This window comes from Drosophila willistoni, chromosome 3R (genome assembly GCF_018902025.1).
Source record: "Drosophila willistoni isolate 14030-0811.24 chromosome 3R, UCI_dwil_1.1, whole genome shotgun sequence".
NCBI classification, from domain to species: Eukaryota; Metazoa; Arthropoda; class Insecta; order Diptera; family Drosophilidae; genus Drosophila; species Drosophila willistoni.
In genome coordinates this window covers 22,907,875-22,925,402 of record NC_061086.1, presented here as the reverse complement: position 1 = coordinate 22,925,402, position 17,528 = coordinate 22,907,875, and the positions used below count along the sequence as shown (strand labels likewise).

The window sequence follows — 17,528 nt, the reverse complement described above, 5'->3', positions numbered from 1 at the left end:
TTTTGGTTTGTTGCCCTTCGCTTTGTTGTGATTTTATGTTTCTTGAAGTTTTTTTTTCTTTTGAGCATGATGTTAGCACATTTATCTGCGGGGAATTTCTAGTCATTGACCTTGACCCAGTGCCATGTCCGCCGTCTCTGTTCTTTAATTGGATTCCCCTTCGAGTTTGTTGCTCAAGTCTTTTGTTTTTTTATTTTTTTTTTTTTGCCGCTAAGACCTGTCTCACAATCAGTGATTTGCATTACTCACTGCTTAAGCCCACTAGGCACAGGAGGATATTCCCAAACAGCAGTTGAATCTGTATCATTTTTGTTTCTGTTTCCGTTTAGAGCCGCGAGCACAACACAACGTTTTTCGTTGACGTACGAAATTGAAATAAATTGGTTCAATATGCAGGCATATCATAAGTATGTATTTTTTTCAATTTCCATTTCGATTTCGACAAAGCGAATCAAAACCAAGAGGGAATATGGAAAAAGAAACCAATTATCAGTCCATAAACTTAATTTAGGCAAACCCATAACAAAAATCAGCCCCGTACACACCGAATAGTATACACCCTTAATAGTTTTTGACATTTAAATTACTTGAATCGCCTTGTTGATAATTATATTTCTATATAAAGTCCCATAAAAACTTCCAATACAGTGATCCAAATGATTTAGTAAAGTTACCTATTCTCATTGCCCAATGTACTTACCAAGTCATTGTACTTGCTGTGAGGGAATAAAACAAAAGCTGCGAATAAAACCGATGCCGGCAAAATGAGTAATAACAACAAAGTAAGGCAAACCAATACATACACTTATTTTAGAGGCGATAAGAAACGAAAAGAGAAACCAGATGTAAGAAGATCTTTGATTGCAAATAGAATTATTCAGTTTATAGCATACAAGCATACGCATAGTTTTAATAAAGAAATAATTATTTTTGATTCATATTTTAAGATTTCAAATTGCAAATTCTTATAGTTAAGAGAAATAGCTTACTAAAACATTATGGTAAGCTATTTTGCCCGTGTACGCTTGAGAATAAAAAATGTATAATAAAATGATCTTATATATTAGGATTATTCGAAAGTCTTTTAACTTAAATGGCTAGGAATGCTTTTGATGGAATTCTTGAAGATTGTGAGATGGCAGATATCTAACAAAAAACTTCTTAACTACTCATTAAGTCTTTCTTTCTTACTTTATGCTCGTTTTTCTATGCCACTGGTGGCACCTCGGAAGAGACTGTAACGTTATTCGACTCGACCTGTTCTACAGGTTCAACAACGACAAGCGGCTGCGGTGACGGGGGCGACGGGGATGGGGCGGGCGATTGTGGAGATGCATTCACCGCAATCGTTGTCACTGCAGCCGGGGCCGAGACATAATGGCCATTTATATCGGCATTGCCATCAGCGCCAGCATCCACATCATCCACTGGAGTCTCTTGACGCAATACCTCTGCTAAATGGTTATCATTATCTGACGCCTGATTCTGAGCTGCTGTGTCTGCTGCTGCTGGTACCGTGTGTTCCATTTCTGGTTCAACTTCCAATTCATTGTCTCCGCTTGCTCCATTTACATGTAAATGAACAGCAACGTCTCCATTGTGGCCGCTATGGCCCGTCGGCCCCTTTAGCTCATTGATAATCTTTTCCCCCACATTGGCGTCGATTTCGTTGATTTTCTCCTGCAGTTTGCATTTGAACTCGATTGGCCACTTGGGGCTCCATTCACGAAACAGCTTAATCTGTTGTTGACGAATGCACCGTTAATATGACTTTGAAATGTTATCATGCTACCTAAGTCATACTTACGCGGCACTGAAAAAGACTCATGGGCTTGTCCTGCACTCCTGACGACGCTAACGAGTTTGCAACGCCATTCACATAGACACCACCACCACCGCCGCCGCCATCGCCCACATTTGTTAAGTATTCCACCAATACATACACAAAGTCATCACGTTGCAGTTCGCTCCACTCATGAAACCATTGAACAATGTAACGGAACTCGCCGTCCACTGAAAGATTACTCATAGACATGGGCTAATCTTGTCGCGAAATTTGTTGATGTAGTCTTAGACACTTTCTCACTCTTCCGTTCGATTTGAAAATGAATTTTCCGTTTATCTATACCGAACCGAACCAATCCCCAAGACTCCACAGAAGCAACTCCTCAACAGCACAATAACAACAAAAAAACTTTGTTGTCTCGCCAAACCCAGTATAAGGTTAAGAATTCCCAGTATAAGGCTACTCGTGACTCACGATAAGTAATCAACAATACATCTGTTGCGTTGGTCGTTGCACAATACTGAGAGTCCAGTTTGGAGCCGTTGCTTAACACTTAATAACATCGGCGATCAAAAAAAAAAAATTGTAAAATTATTTAGAAAAGATGTTGTCGTCCGAGTTAAAGGTAGAACAAAAGCCAACAGAAAATCAGCAGGAACAGCAAAATACTCCAACCGCGGAAATAACTGGCAGCAAACAAGATGGAAGGTCAGACACCGATGCTGCACTCAAGATGGAGCAAAATTTTGCCGCGGCCGAGCAGTACAAAAATCAAGGAAATGATTTACTGAAAAGTAAGTCGCCCCCAAATGTTCATAATTCCTGAAACATCGATGTAGGATGCGGATAGCGAGTTTGGGTGTCAAAAAGATGTACAAAATATTTTGATATATGTACATACATACATAGTTGCGGACGGATTTTCAACATAACCTACAAAAGGTTGAAAACTTAAACAGCAACTATCAATGGGTTGATAATTTACATGTAATTAGTTACTCAAAATGACTAATTTCTCTTCTGTCCCTTTTCCCATTCAACGCTTTCCAGCCAAGGAGTTCACGAAAGCCATCGACATGTACACCAAAGCCATAGAACTGCAACCCAACAGTGCTATCTATTATGCCAATCGATCATTGGCCCACTTGCGTCAGGAGAGCTTTGGCTTTGCCCTACAAGACGGGATATCTGCGGTGAAGTCGGATCCCAGCTACCTGAAGGGTTACTATCGTCGGGCGGCGGCTCACATGTCGCTCGGAAAGTTTAAACAAGCGTTGTGTGATTTTGAATTTGTAAGTAGCAAACAAAAAAAGAACTTGCAATTTCCCGCCAATGGCTAACATTGGTTTCTATGTCTCGTTGAAGGTGGCAAAGTGCAGGCCGAATGATAAGGATGCCAAACTGAAGTTCACAGAGTGCAACAAAATTGTTAAAATGCGGGCATTTGAAAGGGCAATCGCTGTAGACAAGCCAGAGAAGACGCTGTCGGAGATGTACCGCGATCTAGAGAACATAAGTAAGTGTGATGTCTGTTTGTGTGTGTAGAGCTGACAATAATCGAGTGGCCTAATCTCTACTTTTAGCTATTGAGGATGACTACAAGGGACCTCAACTAGAAGATGGAAAGGTTACTTTGCAGTTTATGAAAGATCTAATGGAGCATTACAAGGCACAAAAGAGACTGCATCGAAAGTTTGCATATAAGGTATGTATTGGCAAAAAAATTAGACCTAATTAAAAAGGTACAATTCAGCTATGTCATATTGACAATGTGTCACAATATTTGCTTTATTTTTTTTTCTGATAGATACTCTGTGAGATCGATGTGTATATGCGGGCACAGCCTTCCCTTGTGGACATATCGGTGGCTGATGATAATAAATTCACCATTTGCGGCGATATACATGGTCAATTCTATGATTTGATGAATATCTTTGAGATAAATGGATTGCCATCCGAGAAGAATCCATATCTATTTAACGGCGATTTTGTGGATAGAGGATCTTTTTCAGTGGAATGCATATTCACACTGTTTGGCTTTAAGCTACTTTATCCCAATCATTTCTTCTTGTCACGAGGTAACCACGAGAGCATTAACATGAACCAAATGTATGGATTCACTGGCGAAGTGACAGCCAAGTATACCAGCACTATGGCGGATATCTTTACGCAAGTGTTCAATTGGCTGCCATTGTGCCATTGTATCAATCAGAAGATTCTTGTCATGCATGGCGGCCTCTTTTCATCGGACAATGTGACATTGGATAATATACGACGAATTGAACGCAACTGCCAGCCACCTGAAGAGGGACTTATGTGCGAGTTACTATGGTCCGATCCGCAACAATGGATGGGTCGTGGACCCTCCAAGCGAGGAGTCGGCATACAGTTCGGACCGGATGTAACTGAATCATTCTGCAAGTTGAACAACTTGGACTATATCATTCGCAGCCACGAGGTCAAGGATATGGGCTATGAAGTGGCTCACAATGGTCAATGCATAACTGTCTTCTCGGCTCCCAACTATTGGTTAGTAAAATACAAAATTACTATTACTTTAAACACATTTTCAACTTATCTCATCTTGTTTACAGTGATACCATGGGAAATATGGGTGCATTCATAACAATAACAGGCAACAATCTGCAACCAAACTACAAGTCCTTTGAGGCTGTGGTAAGTCCTTCGTCTACCGTTTATATTAGTTCATTTGTAATTCGAATAATTATTTTTTTTCAGCCGCATCCTGATGTGAAACCCATGGCCTATGCCAATAGTTTAATGAACTGGTTGACGTAGTCAATGCAGCCGGTAATATCCAACCAAACAACAAAAATACAACAGCCTATAAAAAGATACACAACACACACAGCTTGAAAACCCATTAACGAACAAACATAAAAATTCCGAGATGCTCAATAGACTTTTATGTATGTGCACAGCGAGCTATTTCACTGCTTAAGTATTCGTGTCAATACTGGCGATACAAGCAGCGAAGAATCATTAAATTTATAAATCCAGCCTATATTTGATACAGATCGAAAACATCCATGTTTATAAATATATATGTATATATATATATATATATATTTATATATTTAGAGTGGCTTTAGAAGTCGGGATGCAAAGTTTGAAATGGTGCCAAGCATCTGCGGTTCCGAATCCACAATAAAATTTTGAAAATTGCGAGTCAAATGTTTGTTTATGCCTAGCATTTAGTCATTGGCCACCAAGTCTATATACATCTACCAATTATAGTTTTTTCCTACTTATTCAATTATACTTATACTTTATTCTGCAAATGTGTATAGTTTTTGTTCAGCCCTTGCCTTGTTTATATTATATAGGAATCAAATATAAAACCCAAAAATAAAAGAAAATAAAAGGTAATTTTTAGAAACAAAATACCTCAATTAGAAATTTTAATTTATCTTTCCTCTGTGCGCTTGAGAATCAATAAAAATATAAAAATTACTTATATTTGCGAATTGGTTGATATATGTGTACAATGAATTAAAACGAAGTTTAGGATTGTTGATACCAACTTATTAATCATTGTGTTGTCCGATTGAAATCTGAGTTAACGTAATCTACATATACAAGAATGTATATTTATGTGTCTAACTAATAGAGATGTAAAGTTCATTTACATAAACATTTAAAATGAATCACAGTGAATTACTTAAAATGCTTATCGTATTACTTATTTCTGAAAACTGATTTGTTCTCTTAAAACCAACTGTATTTAAAATCTATTCAAAACAGTTTATAAATTTTTTTTATTAGGTATAATTGATTTCAATTTCATTTGCTGTGCTGAAACCCATTGCTTTCAATATATTGTCCACATTGACTTTATAATCCTTAAGATGAGCTCTTTGGAGCAGTGTTATATATATGAAGGGCCCATTGTATGGCACAAGTTGTTGAAAGCACTGCCCAGCCAATAATTGCAGTTCTTTGGGTTGAATCTCTGACAGATATAGCGCCACAGTATCTAGTAGCTCATGTAAATGCTTTCCGTCCACCTGCAAGCCTTGTATAAAGTCTGGTAAGCTCTGCAATAGCTTCAATTGCAATTTATACTCCTGAGTTTGAGCTTTTGATGTCTCCAAGCTGCTGTGTTGACTAGCTGCCCGTAGGAATTGCTTCAATTGTGGCACAACATCACTGATAGAAAAAAAATACAAAAGTAATTAAAAGTTTATCCCTCAGAAATATTTTACTTACCTCAGACTACGTTTAAGTATAAAGTCCTTTGCGTGTACACCCATTAAATGTAACAAAGAGAAGCAACGATTCAGCACTAATGCATCCTTTTGACGAAACTTCTCCATCAGTGGTTGCCAGATGAGATGAATCAGAGGTAGCAATTCGTTCTCGTACTCTGAGAGGATTGGTACACCGGTTGATAGGCATTCCAATGCCAAAATCTGTTGACTTTGCTCAAAGTTGGGAAGAAATTTGACCACTTGGCTTAAAATCTCCTTCGTCATTTCAATATGGCGAGGCAAAACAGGTTTGCTGGGTTCTACCTCTGTTTCGCTTTCTGCCTCCTCCGCATCAGTTTCTCCAATTTTCTCTTCTGGATTGATATTTGCCCTCTCTGGAGGTTCAAGTAATTCAGACGCTGGTCTCTTGAGTACATTTAGCCAAGTGGTTAAAATACTCTGCTCCTGCTCAGGTTCTGTATCAATCTGCATGGGCATCTCATTAATTTCGTTGCTAGTATCATTTTTCCAACTAGACACGTGCTTAAGGAATGCATTGAATACTCGAAGATACGAGTAAACATTGTCTGTCTGATGAGCCTTTGTGCACTCCTCTTGTATGGTCTGGAAAATGCTGTCCAGATGAGGCACATTACATTTTGTACTATACTGGAGGATCACAGTGAGTATATCGACGGCCGCACTGCTTTCAGGCGACTGAAAGAAAGGAAAAATTAGACAAACAAATTTCTTAATTATGTAAGAAACCTCACCGCTCACCCTTTTAAGCAGTGCATTTAGATGGAATGTAAGGTAGTCCGTGGAGCATTCGATAAAGTGAGAGGTCTCTGCATATTTTAGGGCCAACTGCATGGACACAAAAGCAAAAGTGGCTGCTTGCTGGACATGGGTATTATTATTTGCCAATTTCAGTAAAACTTTATACAGACTCCGGAATATATGACGATCGAAAGTGTCGCCTATAAAACTTGCACAATGTCCCACAGCATCCAGGACCAAGCAAGTATGTAGTACGTTAAACTGAGCATCCGAAATGGTTATGCGTCTAGACACATGGTCATCCTCATCATCGGAATCACAGTCTTGGGTGCGTACCTCAACGGCTGATGTGTAGAGGCCAGGAGTTCGTTCTTCAAACCAGTGCGAGGGCTAAAAAAAGGAAAAACAAAAATTAGATGGAAAAATTTGTTGAAAAAATTAGTCTTCACCTTATTCACTTTAAGTCTCCAAGCTGCATCTGGCTGCAGCGCCAGTTGCCAGTGCTCGTCTCTCAGCAGCTGTTCCAACAGTAAATCAGCTAATACCAAGCGACTATCACGTGCTTCTCTGTGGCGAGGAGTTATCATCACAGTTAGCATAAAAATGCATTCATTCATTGAAGCTGAGCGTTGTTCAATCAGTTCTAGCCCATAATCAAAGAATAACCGATTTAGTAAGGGTTCAGTTCCCAACAAAATAAGTATATCAAATAAAGCATCTATACAACGTTGTGAGGTCAGGTATTTGAACTGACGCCAGATCAATTTGACCATCTTTGTGGGCTTATCGTCCTGAACGCTATGTAATGTGTAGTCTTCCTTGAGAAGGTCACGAGTGGTGAGCAGACATAGCCCCATTAACAGGCAAGTAACAAACATCTCCAAATTTTTTGGCACTAGAAGAAAGACCTGTAATTTCTCAACGCTGACATTGCTGAGAAAGCCCTTAAAAAAGAGTAGCAATGCAAATTGCTCATTTTCCTCACAACGCTGTAGAATTCTTGGCCATTTGTTGAGATAAGTGTCCAGGAGAAGTTCTGCAGTTTCCTCAAAAATGCCTTGGCAGGTAGCTCGCTGTTGAAGATCACTCAGTGTTTGCCTACAACGCTCTGCAATTGTAGGTTCCTCGTCTTGAGACAAGGCCACAACGCTCTCAAGGATGTGGATGAAATTGTGTTGCAAATTGTGGGAACAGTGAGTAATCAGCATGCAGCACATATCTGCATAGGCTGAGCGCACTTTGATGCTACTATGGGCACGAAGTATGCTGGTATCCACAAAGATAGCGCGCAGCCGTTGTGCGGTAGCTGAAACCCATTTGGGAGACCGGAGTTCGGTCTGCATCTGTTCTAGTCGCTCCTCATTTTCCTGTGCAGATGATTTCCGGCTCCCGAAATAAACGTAATCGTTGGGTTGAATAAAATTCTCTGACGAACTCCGAAAAAGATCTCGAAAGGCTTCAACGTCATATCGAAGTTTGAAATACTCGTCTGTAGTCTCCTCAAACATAATGCAGATGATCCGACCTAACGCCTTAACAGCACTCTGAAAATATCAATTTAAATCGGATATAATGCGAGATTTCTTGCTTATGCCTTGACACTCACCGATTTAATGGACTCACCCACTTTGTCGTCTTTTAGCGATGTTTTAAATAACACCACTAGCACTTTGGGTAGGAAAATGAATATGGTATTGGCCACTTGACTGCGCAGTACAACATCAACTGGATCCGCCTCGTCGTGGACGTAGAAAAGTACCATCAGGCAATCCAATGCGGATTGTACCAACTTGCGATACTTTTCCCGTTCAATTAGCTCCAGAAGGGTAAGAAGAATTTGACCTATGATCACAACGGAATCCTTTCCGTAGAATGCTTCAAGAACATCGGTCGTGGAACGACGCAATGCCTCCACTATGCAGGAAACTGCCGCTAGTTTGATTTCCTCGGATAGATTGGGTCTTAATACAGCTGCTTTGGAGTCACGAACTTGTTGCAGCACCACCACCAATATGGATCGCAAGCCTTTCTCATCCGATAGATACATGTGAGAGATTATGTTTGTTAGGCAGTTCATCAAACTGGTGCGAAGTTCTTGATTTTCCCTAAATACGAAAAATGATTTCAATTTCGGCAGCATACTGATTTATTTACTTTTTTATTTACCCGCTTAAATCGTCGAGCTTTACGACCAGAGGCACCAAAGTGTGCACCTGGTAGATTCTCATTTCACCGAAATTGAAGCCCTCAATCTCGCGTTCCACTTGTCTCAAAGTGTCCTTGCTAGGCTGTTGTATGAAGCCCTCTATAGCGGGCTTAATGCGTGTCACATACCTCTCTAGGTGCAACATTTCTAATATAAATCCTTGAACGATTCGCAATGAATTTATTTATTTACTTGCATTACTGATGGGACTATTTAGTTTTAGTGGTGGACAAAATATCGATAGATTATCAAAAACAAACGAACTATTGAGCGCCTCATTCAAAACTGCATATTTATTCATTTAGCTAATTGTAAAACTCATGCACTGCATCATCGTTGGGAACACTGGTCTTGTAACCCTTCTCAAAATCCTTGAAGGTAACAATATAACGGTTATCTCTTACAGCATGCATTCCTGCCTCCTGGCAAATAGAATTAATATCGGCATTGGAAATCTTGTCTGGACGTGATATCATGTCTTCGAAATCCACATCCTCGGCCAAACTCATCTTGCTGGTAATGGTGGAGAAGACCAAACGCTTTTGCCTGCGATCTGGCAATGGGAATTCAATTTTGCGATCTAAACGACCTGGACGCAATAGAGCCGGATCCAAAGTGTCTGCCCGATTGGTGGCCATAATCACCTTGACGTTGGTTGTCTCATCGAAACCATCCATCTGATTCAGCAGCTCCAGCAAAATGCGCTGGACCTCACGGTCGGCTCCGGTCTGAGCATCGAAACGTCGAGTGGCAATAGCATCGATTTCATCAATAAAGATAACAGATGGCGAATTCTGTTCGGCCAGGCGGAAAAGGTCACGCACCATTCGCGGTCCCTCACCCAAATACTTCTGCACAAACTCAGAGCCCACAACACTTATAAAGGAGGCAGTAGTGTGATGGGCCACTGCCTTGGCCAGCATGGTCTTGCCGCATCCAGGCGGACCAAAGAGAAGCACGCCACGTGGAGGGTCAATACCTATAATTACAGAGTGTTAGCCTTAGTATTAATTCGAAGTCCTATTCTGTGTGGCAATTTATCTTACCAATCTGCTTGTACAACTGTGCATGAGTCAGCGGTAATTCAACGGCTTCACGTATTTCCTGCTTCTGTACGTCTAGACCACCAATATCGGAATAAGTCACATCAGGCTTTTCGTCCGACGACATCATGGTGATGGTGCTATCCGCCTCTGGTGGAATTAGATCCACAAGGCAATTGCTCTGCTTGTGAAGAGCCACCGAAGCAGAGGGTTTGAGTTGCTCTCTGTCAATGGTGGACAGGACACGCACATAATAGTTAGAACCAGTGGTGGAAGCCACAATCCCGTTGTTCTCATCGACAGCCTCCAGAAACTGACCAATTACCAAGGGAACAGCCTTAATACGCTTCACCTCCTCCTGGGCGTGAGTGAACTCCTTTTTCAGATTTTGCTGCTCCTCCTTGATGTAGTCCTCCTGGACTTCAATAATCTCCAGCTGCTGTTGCAATTTCTTGTACATCATATAGAGATCCTCATCTTCAAATTTTTCGTATTTTTTTACAACTTTCTGGTTAACATTAGCGGTAGCACCTTGAAAAACATCCATTTTGTCTATAAAATAATTCAGTTTGGTCCTTTTGTGTGCGAAGCGAGAAGTTGAATGATGATTTTCCTATGAAAACGAGGATGACTTTGAAATTTTAACATGTCAAAGCGACAGTAAACGCAGTTGACAAATTATTGAATGTGAACCCCACGACAACTCTGGATAACAGATTTGGTCTGGTATTTCAAACATTCAAAGCCTCATAGAATTATTTTATACAAGTTAATTAATACGTAATTTCAACCAAAAATATAATAATGTGGACTTTTCAAGATTTTTAGTAGTGAAAGAATTTACACAAATATTGCAGCAAATCGAAAGCTGTAACTTATTGAACTCTATATTTCTTGTAATAATAATTAATGATAAAAGCCAAATGTGTAATGACTGTTTTTTTCTTTGTCAGTTGTAATTTGAAAACTTGAATTTCTTCATTTCTAATTGTATTATGGCAACTCTGTTCCGTAAAAAAAGATATGGCAACACCACGGCAAGAAACCTGTTGTCTGCTTGCGGCGCCGCCGACCAATTCTATTTATATTTTATTTATTTCTATTTTGGAGTGAACTGTATATTATATTCCATAGACGGCATATATTCAAATTGTCGAAGAGAGATCTTAGATTATGAAATCCAACAATATTTAGTTCCTGGTAAAACATTTGTGTAGGCTGGTATTTAAATTAAATGGTACAAGCGTAGTTAAAGTGCAATAATATACATACTTATACATATATATATACCAACTACTTGCAAATATCCACAAAGGAATATCTAAATATACGTGTATACATATATGTGTATATAATTATTGGTGTCGCCAAACAATATCGGCAATTATGTAACAGAGCTGTTGGTGTTTTACTGACTCATATTTAAAGTTTCAAAGATTCTATTTTGATAATGGACTTGTTGGTATTCTTAACGGCTGCGGCACACCTAGTTTACACTCCCTTTACGAAGGTTGAGGAAAGCTTCAATTTACAGGCCATGCACGACATTTTATATCTACGAAATAACTTCACACAGGTAATATCAATTTTGTAAGTCTTTAAAGTCAAGCTTTCATTAATTCTTTTTATTCAGTATGATCACCATGAGTATCCAGGGGTGGTGCCTCGCACATTTATAGGCCCTCTGGTCATATCAATTGTGTCTGCCCCATTTGTGCTACTATTCGAGGCGCTGAACATCAATAAGTTCTGGGCACAATATGTAGGTAAACAGAATATTAATCTCCTAAAGTTTTCTTTTTGTTAAGTCATTTTTTTTGTGGTGTTACAGTGCGCCTTGTACTCGCTGGTGCCATCTCAGTGGCTTGGAATAAACTGCGACAAGCGGTGACAAGGATCTATGGCATCGACGTGCGGCTTTGGTTCACAGCTATTACCATTACACAGTTTCATTTTATGTTTTATATGACCAGGACATTGCCAAATGTATTTGCTTTGCCCTTGGGTAAGTTATTTGTTGGAAACTTCCTTGGCTCTTGTTGCAACTCAATTAATTTTTTTTCAGTTCTTTATGCAATTGCATCGTGGCTGTTAAATCAGCAAAAGCAGTTTGTAATCTCGTCAGGCATAGCCATACTTGTATTTCGCTCGGAATTGGCTCTGTTTTTGGGCCTTTTGTTGGGTGTTAGCTTGCTGCAAAAAAATCTCTCCGTTGATAGGTAAAAGATTGACGCTTTTTTTTATATTAAGTTCCTTTAATACTATTCAATTTATAGATTGCTGAAGATAGCTATACCGGCGGGTGTTGGCATTTTGACAGCCACTGTGCTGGTGGATTCGTTTTTCTGGCGCCGTCTGCTTTGGCCAGAGGGAGAGGTTCTGTGGTATAATACTGTGCTTAATAAGAGCTCAAATTGGGGCACATCGCCATTCCTTTGGTACTTCTACTCGGCTCTACCTCGTGCTATGGGTGCTTCATTGGCATTTGTACCAATTGGCATTTATCTGGAACCTCGTGTTCGTAAATTGGCTCTGGCGGCAATAGGTTTCGTCCTACTTTACTCTATATTGCCGCATAAAGAACTCCGCTTCATCATTTACGTTTTTCCTGTGCTAAACATAGCTGCCGCTTGCGGCTGCCAGAGAATGTAAGTTAATGTCGTTGAAAACAAAAAAATTAAGTAATCCATTTTGCCCTTTATGCCTAGATGGATGAACAGCGCCAAGTCAGCTTGGCATAGTTTTCTGGCCTTAATCTCTGGTGGACATCTGCTACTAAATGTGTTTGTCACCGTATTCCTTCTGGTCATTTCGGGCACAAACTATCCTGGTGGTGCTGCCTTGTCCCGGCTCCATCGCTTGGAAGCAAACAATGGCAATGTTTCAGTTCACATAGCCAATCTGGCCGCTCAGAGCGGAGTGTCCAGGTTTATGGAGATACGGAACGAATGGGCGTACAGCAAGGACGAAACTATGAACTATACTCAAATTGAAATAGCGAAATACAGTCATCTTTTGGTGGAAGCCAAGAATAAACAGAACAGTGATCTGTGGGCAGTACTCCAGGAAAATTTTGATACTCTAGAGTTTGTCGATTGCTTTAACAGCATAGGAATTCAATACAACTCGCTTCTGCCAGTGCGAATAAAGACTAAGCCCTGTATAGGCATTCTCAAAAAACGTGTGCCTAAAACAAAGAAAACAAAGTCGAAACGGAAAAAAGAAACCGAAGATCCAGTCGTACAAGTAAAGATACCCATGGAAGAAACCGGATCTGTAGAATCAGTCAACGGCGTTGTGATTAAGGAAAAAGAACACAATCCATTAGTATTATTGCAAACGGATGTCGATGAGGACGATGGCATTGTATCAACTGTAGAGGAAACTTCATTAGAGATCAACGCTGATGATGGAACAAATACTGAGGCTGAAGCATCAAATGCTCCTGCCAAGGAAATAAATTTCCAGGAACTACGGAATTTAGCCTTGGGACAGGCCACTCGTACATCCCGAGTTGCAACCAAGTTGAAAATCAGAAAAATTATCGAACAACATTACCGGGCAAAGGGAAAACTTATTGAAAACGACTCTGTAGAGCAGGAACATCAACATAAAAACACTGCCATGCGGCAGTCTGTGAAATCTATAATCAAGCAGGCAAAAATAAAAGAAATGATTGAACAGATTGCCACCATGGATCTGACTCGTATTTGCGATTTGGAAAAGACATCTACTAAGGACTGCCTGAAACAGGTTATAGACAAAATAGATGATAATGATAGTGGAAAAACGAAATTATAATATGAAAATTGAATACCAAAGAAAATGTTTGCCTAAATTAGGACCGAAACAATAAAATTAACAATAATAATGTTTTAAATGCAATGGTTTCATATATCGTCCAAAATCATTAAGTTTTCAGCGGAAATTTGTTTTAAATTTCAACGGTTCAGTTCCCGTTCAGTGTAAAATCTAAAATATGGCAACGCCTTATCTTTCAAAGCATTATCTGATCTGGCATCATACCACCATTAGTGTGGCAACTCAAAATTAATTGTTTTAATAATTTTGCGGCTCTTTTCTTATCACATTTTTAGGTAACGAACGAGGTTGACAAAACTGATAAAAGTAATTGTTTTGTGTCGCCGACTCTTGCAACAGGATTGTTCTTTTTGGCTTCTGTTTTTCGTACAAACCACCCACAGCGATAACACGCCGACTCATAGCTATCATCTGTTTGCTTATCACCTTCAGGTTGACCTTAGTTTGCTTTGTTGGGCTGCTGGAAGCGAATTGCTATCATTATGGAATTGACTGGCTGGGTAAAAAACTACGAATGGGGACGTGTTGGCATCAATTCCGCTGTGGCACAATTGGCTATGGCTAATGATCCCGATTTTAGTCTGAATGAGAAGGAATCCTATGCCGAAATGTGGATGGGCACTCATTTGTGCGGCGTATCCATAGTCAAGGAAACGGGCGAGACTCTAGACCGCGTGCTAAAAAAGGACTTGCCATATTTGTTCAAAGTTCTGAGCATTAAAAAGGCTTTAAGCATTCAAGTCCATCCAAATAAATGTGAAGCCGAGCGCCTGCACAAGGATCGGCCGGAGATCTACAAAGATCCGAATCATAAACCAGAATTGGCCATTGCCCTAACACCGTTCCTAGCTCTAGTGGGATTTCGACCTGTGACTGATATAGCAGACTTCATTGATGAATTTCAGCCGTTGACCAAGCTGATAGGCAAAGAAGCTGTGCAGCAATTGCACGCTTATCCCAATGCAGATTCGCTAAAGTTGTGCTACGAGAAGCTTATGAAATCAGATGACGCAGTCATAGCAAAATGCATCCAAGATATATCGAAAAACTATCAGAAAGGTAAACCAGCGTATAGTTTACATATGTATCCAAAGCCTTTTTTAAATTCTTTTTTTATCCCTCAGAATTGAAAGAAAACGAACTTTTGGACGTGTTCAATACAATTAACAAGGACTTCCAAGGAGATGTCGGGGTTCTATCTATATTTTTCCTTAATCTTGTCCGCCTACAACCCGGACAGGCTATTTATTTGGGAGCCAATGAGATACATGCTTATTTGGATGGCGATTGTGTTGAGTGTATGGCCTGTTCTGATAATGTAATACGCGCCGGTCTAACTCCCAAATACAAAGATGTTGAGCAATTGATTGCATCAGTTATATTCCAAGGAGGTGCTGCTCACAGCAAACTGTTCGTACCCTATCGAATTGACGATACCGTGCAGGTGTATGTGCCACCTGTAGATGATTTCGCCGTGATAAATGTGGCCATAAAGCACACTGTTGACACTTATAAGCTGCAAATCCAAGCGTTTGGCTCCATTCTGCTATGTCTGGGAGGATCCCGCACACTGCGCCTGAACACCAAAGATGGCGCCAAAGACATAACCCTGACCCGAGGCAGCATTGTGTACATTCCGGTCGAGGCGGCTCCAGAAATAGAATTCGTTTCAGCCGAAGATTGCGGAGAGGATTTCACTGCCTACATAGCCACTTACAACTACTTTAGATTGGCCTAAAATACAAAATTTTTAATCTTCAATAATGTGCAATAAATCCATAAAATGAAACAAATACGTTTTTTTTGTTTGCTTTTGTTTATCATCGAATAATTGCAATTTAAGGGCTAAATGAATTTAAACTAAAGTGGCAATAGTAGCAATTACTGTTCATAAAGTATACAATCTAATCAACATACACACATACATAATAATACATTTATAATAATTAACAACAGATATATTAATTTACGCCCACAAACGATTTATGTGTTCGGTTTTTATTCCTTATTCGGATTGGGATTTGTTTCAAGCAACTCATTTACCTAAAATAAGCTAATTCAAGACTGGGCTATTGTATATTGGTTGAACAAGCCAAATGGTTAAACATCAATTTAGCTACGATATGGACAGCATCATCGCCAACTAAATCCATTCGTCATCCGTAAATCTCAATTGCGCTAAACTTGTATGAGCAAGTTGTGCGCACCTTGTTTTTTTGTGTCATCATCTCTGACTTAAGTTTTGTAGTTGTAAATATAATATATGTAGATATATTTGTAGTTCACATAGTTTGGTTTCACAAAAGGTAGTATATATATGTACGTAAAATGCCTCAAAAAGTTTTGTACCAAAAATTAGAGTACATCCATACGATAAATCTCATAATAAATTGTGTGTGTTTTTTGTCTTTTTTGTATACAATTGTAAAGTTTAGGTAGAGTTGAGATGGGTTAGTTGCGTTAGTTAGTTCATACATTTATGTATATATGTCCATTCACTTTGTATTTGTATATAATATAAAGAGTTTTGGATGACACGGTGACCGCAACAAAAAGAAAACTATATAAATTCAGATACTACCAGTCATCCGATCTACATATATGCATTTTGTGCCCATAACATTTGTATTTTTTTCCCTCTATCAGGGTGGGAAGGGGAAGTGATGGTGTGAAGTCAATGAGTGAGTGGTGGATCGTTCGTTTGGCAAATTTGTGAGAATTTAACTTTTGAGCAGATTATTTGCGCGCTTATTAACACCATCCATTCGAATATTATTGGCATCGCCTTTGGCATTGATGCGTTCAATTTGCTTGTTCTGATTTTCTAGTTCGGATCCCATGTCCAGGGCCATGTTACGCAAATTACCTAACATGGAATTTACCTGGCCGAGGTTTTCATCCATCTCATCCTCGCGAGCATCATTAGTTATGCGAGCCACATAGCCCGATTGTGGGGGAGCACCCATGCCACCACGTTCACGTTCATCGATCACCCGCTGAGGCTGGCTGGCAACCACTTTGCCGTCGTCGTTAGCTTTCCATGCGTTGTCTCCATCATCCTTGATGTTTACCTTCTTCCAGGGCAAAACACAAATTCCACAGCATTTCTCCATGCCGCTTAGATTCTTCTCTGCCTCACGCATATCGGCATTAATACGATCCATTCCCTCTTCAATGCGGTCGAGCTGCTCGCCTTGATCGTCCAGGGCCACCAGAGTGCGGATTCCAGCCTCTTTGCTTTCGTCCATAAGGCTTAACATACGCCGTGTGCTCTCCAATGACTCATCGGCCACCTGGGCTGATTTAAGCTGCAGCTCCTGGAGCTCCGTACGCGGTTCGTTCTCTACAGCTGCCATCTTAATACTTTTAGTTTAGCTCACTGAGAATGAGTTAAAATCTTAGCCTCAGCAAGTGGTTGCGTTGTGAATGGGTGGAAAATGTAGACAAATGACTCACAATATCAATGCGGATGTGGCTGCTGCAACAGATGAATTTAACTTTATTGTGTATAAAACGATGTAGATATTTATGTGTTGATTTAAGCTCGATTTAGTTTTGGTCAAGGAACTGGATTTTTCTTGATTTTTGCAACAAGATTTTTGGAACAAGACGAGTTTTTACAACCCAAAATAAAATCCGAATTTGTGTATATATATAACCCAGCGAACAGAAACGAAGCA

The 17,528-nt window shown here is 39.8% G+C and overlaps 7 protein-coding genes across 8 annotated transcripts; 3 read left to right on the top strand and 4 right to left on the bottom strand.

Annotated features, from left to right (window-relative positions):
• Window positions 1–868: 868 nt before the first annotated feature.
• On the bottom strand, window positions 869–2,212 carry LOC6646955. The gene is made up of 2 exons (XM_002070223.4): window positions 1,808–2,212; window positions 869–1,740 (listed from the first exon to the last, which is right to left on the bottom strand). The coding sequence occupies exons 1-2, from the start codon at window positions 2,033–2,035 to the stop codon at window positions 1,207–1,209; spliced, it is 762 nt and encodes a 253-aa protein (XP_002070259.1). The 5' UTR covers window positions 2,036–2,212; the 3' UTR covers window positions 869–1,206.
• Window positions 2,213–2,312: 100 nt separating this feature from the next.
• Window positions 2,313–4,981, top strand: LOC6646956 (serine/threonine-protein phosphatase 5). Its single transcript, XM_002070224.4, has 7 exons — window positions 2,313–2,580; window positions 2,837–3,078; window positions 3,152–3,302; window positions 3,370–3,491; window positions 3,594–4,315; window positions 4,381–4,462; window positions 4,526–4,981. The coding sequence occupies exons 1-7, from the start codon at window positions 2,391–2,393 to the stop codon at window positions 4,583–4,585; spliced, it is 1,569 nt and encodes a 522-aa protein (XP_002070260.1). The 5' UTR covers window positions 2,313–2,390; the 3' UTR covers window positions 4,586–4,981.
• A 549-nt stretch (window positions 4,982–5,530) lies between these two features.
• Window positions 5,531–9,194, bottom strand: LOC6646957. The gene is made up of 6 exons (XM_002070225.4): window positions 8,944–9,194; window positions 8,384–8,882; window positions 7,227–8,321; window positions 6,778–7,167; window positions 6,017–6,714; window positions 5,531–5,956 (listed from the first exon to the last, which is right to left on the bottom strand). Exons 1-6 carry the CDS (start codon window positions 9,126–9,128, stop codon window positions 5,569–5,571), a joined length of 3,255 nt encoding a protein of 1,084 aa, XP_002070261.3. The 5' UTR covers window positions 9,129–9,194; the 3' UTR covers window positions 5,531–5,568.
• A 55-nt stretch (window positions 9,195–9,249) lies between these two features.
• Window positions 9,250–10,727, bottom strand: LOC6646958 (26S proteasome regulatory subunit 6B). The gene is made up of 2 exons (XM_002070226.4): window positions 10,030–10,727; window positions 9,250–9,962 (listed from the first exon to the last, which is right to left on the bottom strand). The coding sequence occupies exons 1-2, from the start codon at window positions 10,571–10,573 to the stop codon at window positions 9,289–9,291; spliced, it is 1,218 nt and encodes a 405-aa protein (XP_002070262.2). The 5' UTR covers window positions 10,574–10,727; the 3' UTR covers window positions 9,250–9,288.
• A 348-nt stretch (window positions 10,728–11,075) lies between these two features.
• Window positions 11,076–13,906, top strand: LOC6646959 (probable Dol-P-Man:Man(7)GlcNAc(2)-PP-Dol alpha-1,6-mannosyltransferase). The gene is made up of 6 exons (XM_002070227.4): window positions 11,076–11,602; window positions 11,660–11,792; window positions 11,858–12,031; window positions 12,092–12,245; window positions 12,303–12,674; window positions 12,735–13,906. Exons 1-6 carry the CDS (start codon window positions 11,477–11,479, stop codon window positions 13,825–13,827), a joined length of 2,052 nt encoding a protein of 683 aa, XP_002070263.1. The 5' UTR covers window positions 11,076–11,476; the 3' UTR covers window positions 13,828–13,906.
• Window positions 13,907–14,042: 136 nt separating this feature from the next.
• Window positions 14,043–15,637, top strand: LOC6646960 (mannose-6-phosphate isomerase). 2 transcript variants are annotated; one of them, XM_047013573.1, is made up of 3 exons: window positions 14,043–14,123; window positions 14,281–14,907; window positions 14,973–15,637. In XM_047013573.1, the coding sequence occupies exons 2-3, from the start codon at window positions 14,331–14,333 to the stop codon at window positions 15,584–15,586; spliced, it is 1,191 nt and encodes a 396-aa protein (XP_046869529.1). In that variant the 5' UTR covers window positions 14,043–14,123; window positions 14,281–14,330; the 3' UTR covers window positions 15,587–15,637. The 2 variants fall into 2 exon arrangements, with proteins under 2 accessions (XP_046869529.1, XP_002070264.1); XM_002070228.4 differs by having other exon boundaries at window positions 14,045–14,154.
• A 293-nt stretch (window positions 15,638–15,930) lies between these two features.
• Window positions 15,931–17,520, bottom strand: LOC6647393 (synaptosomal-associated protein 25). The gene is made up of 2 exons (XM_002070229.4): window positions 17,305–17,520; window positions 15,931–17,227 (listed from the first exon to the last, which is right to left on the bottom strand). Exon 2 carries the CDS (start codon window positions 17,202–17,204, stop codon window positions 16,569–16,571), a length of 636 nt encoding a protein of 211 aa, XP_002070265.1. The 5' UTR covers window positions 17,205–17,227; window positions 17,305–17,520; the 3' UTR covers window positions 15,931–16,568.
• Window positions 17,521–17,528: the final 8 nt, after the last annotated feature.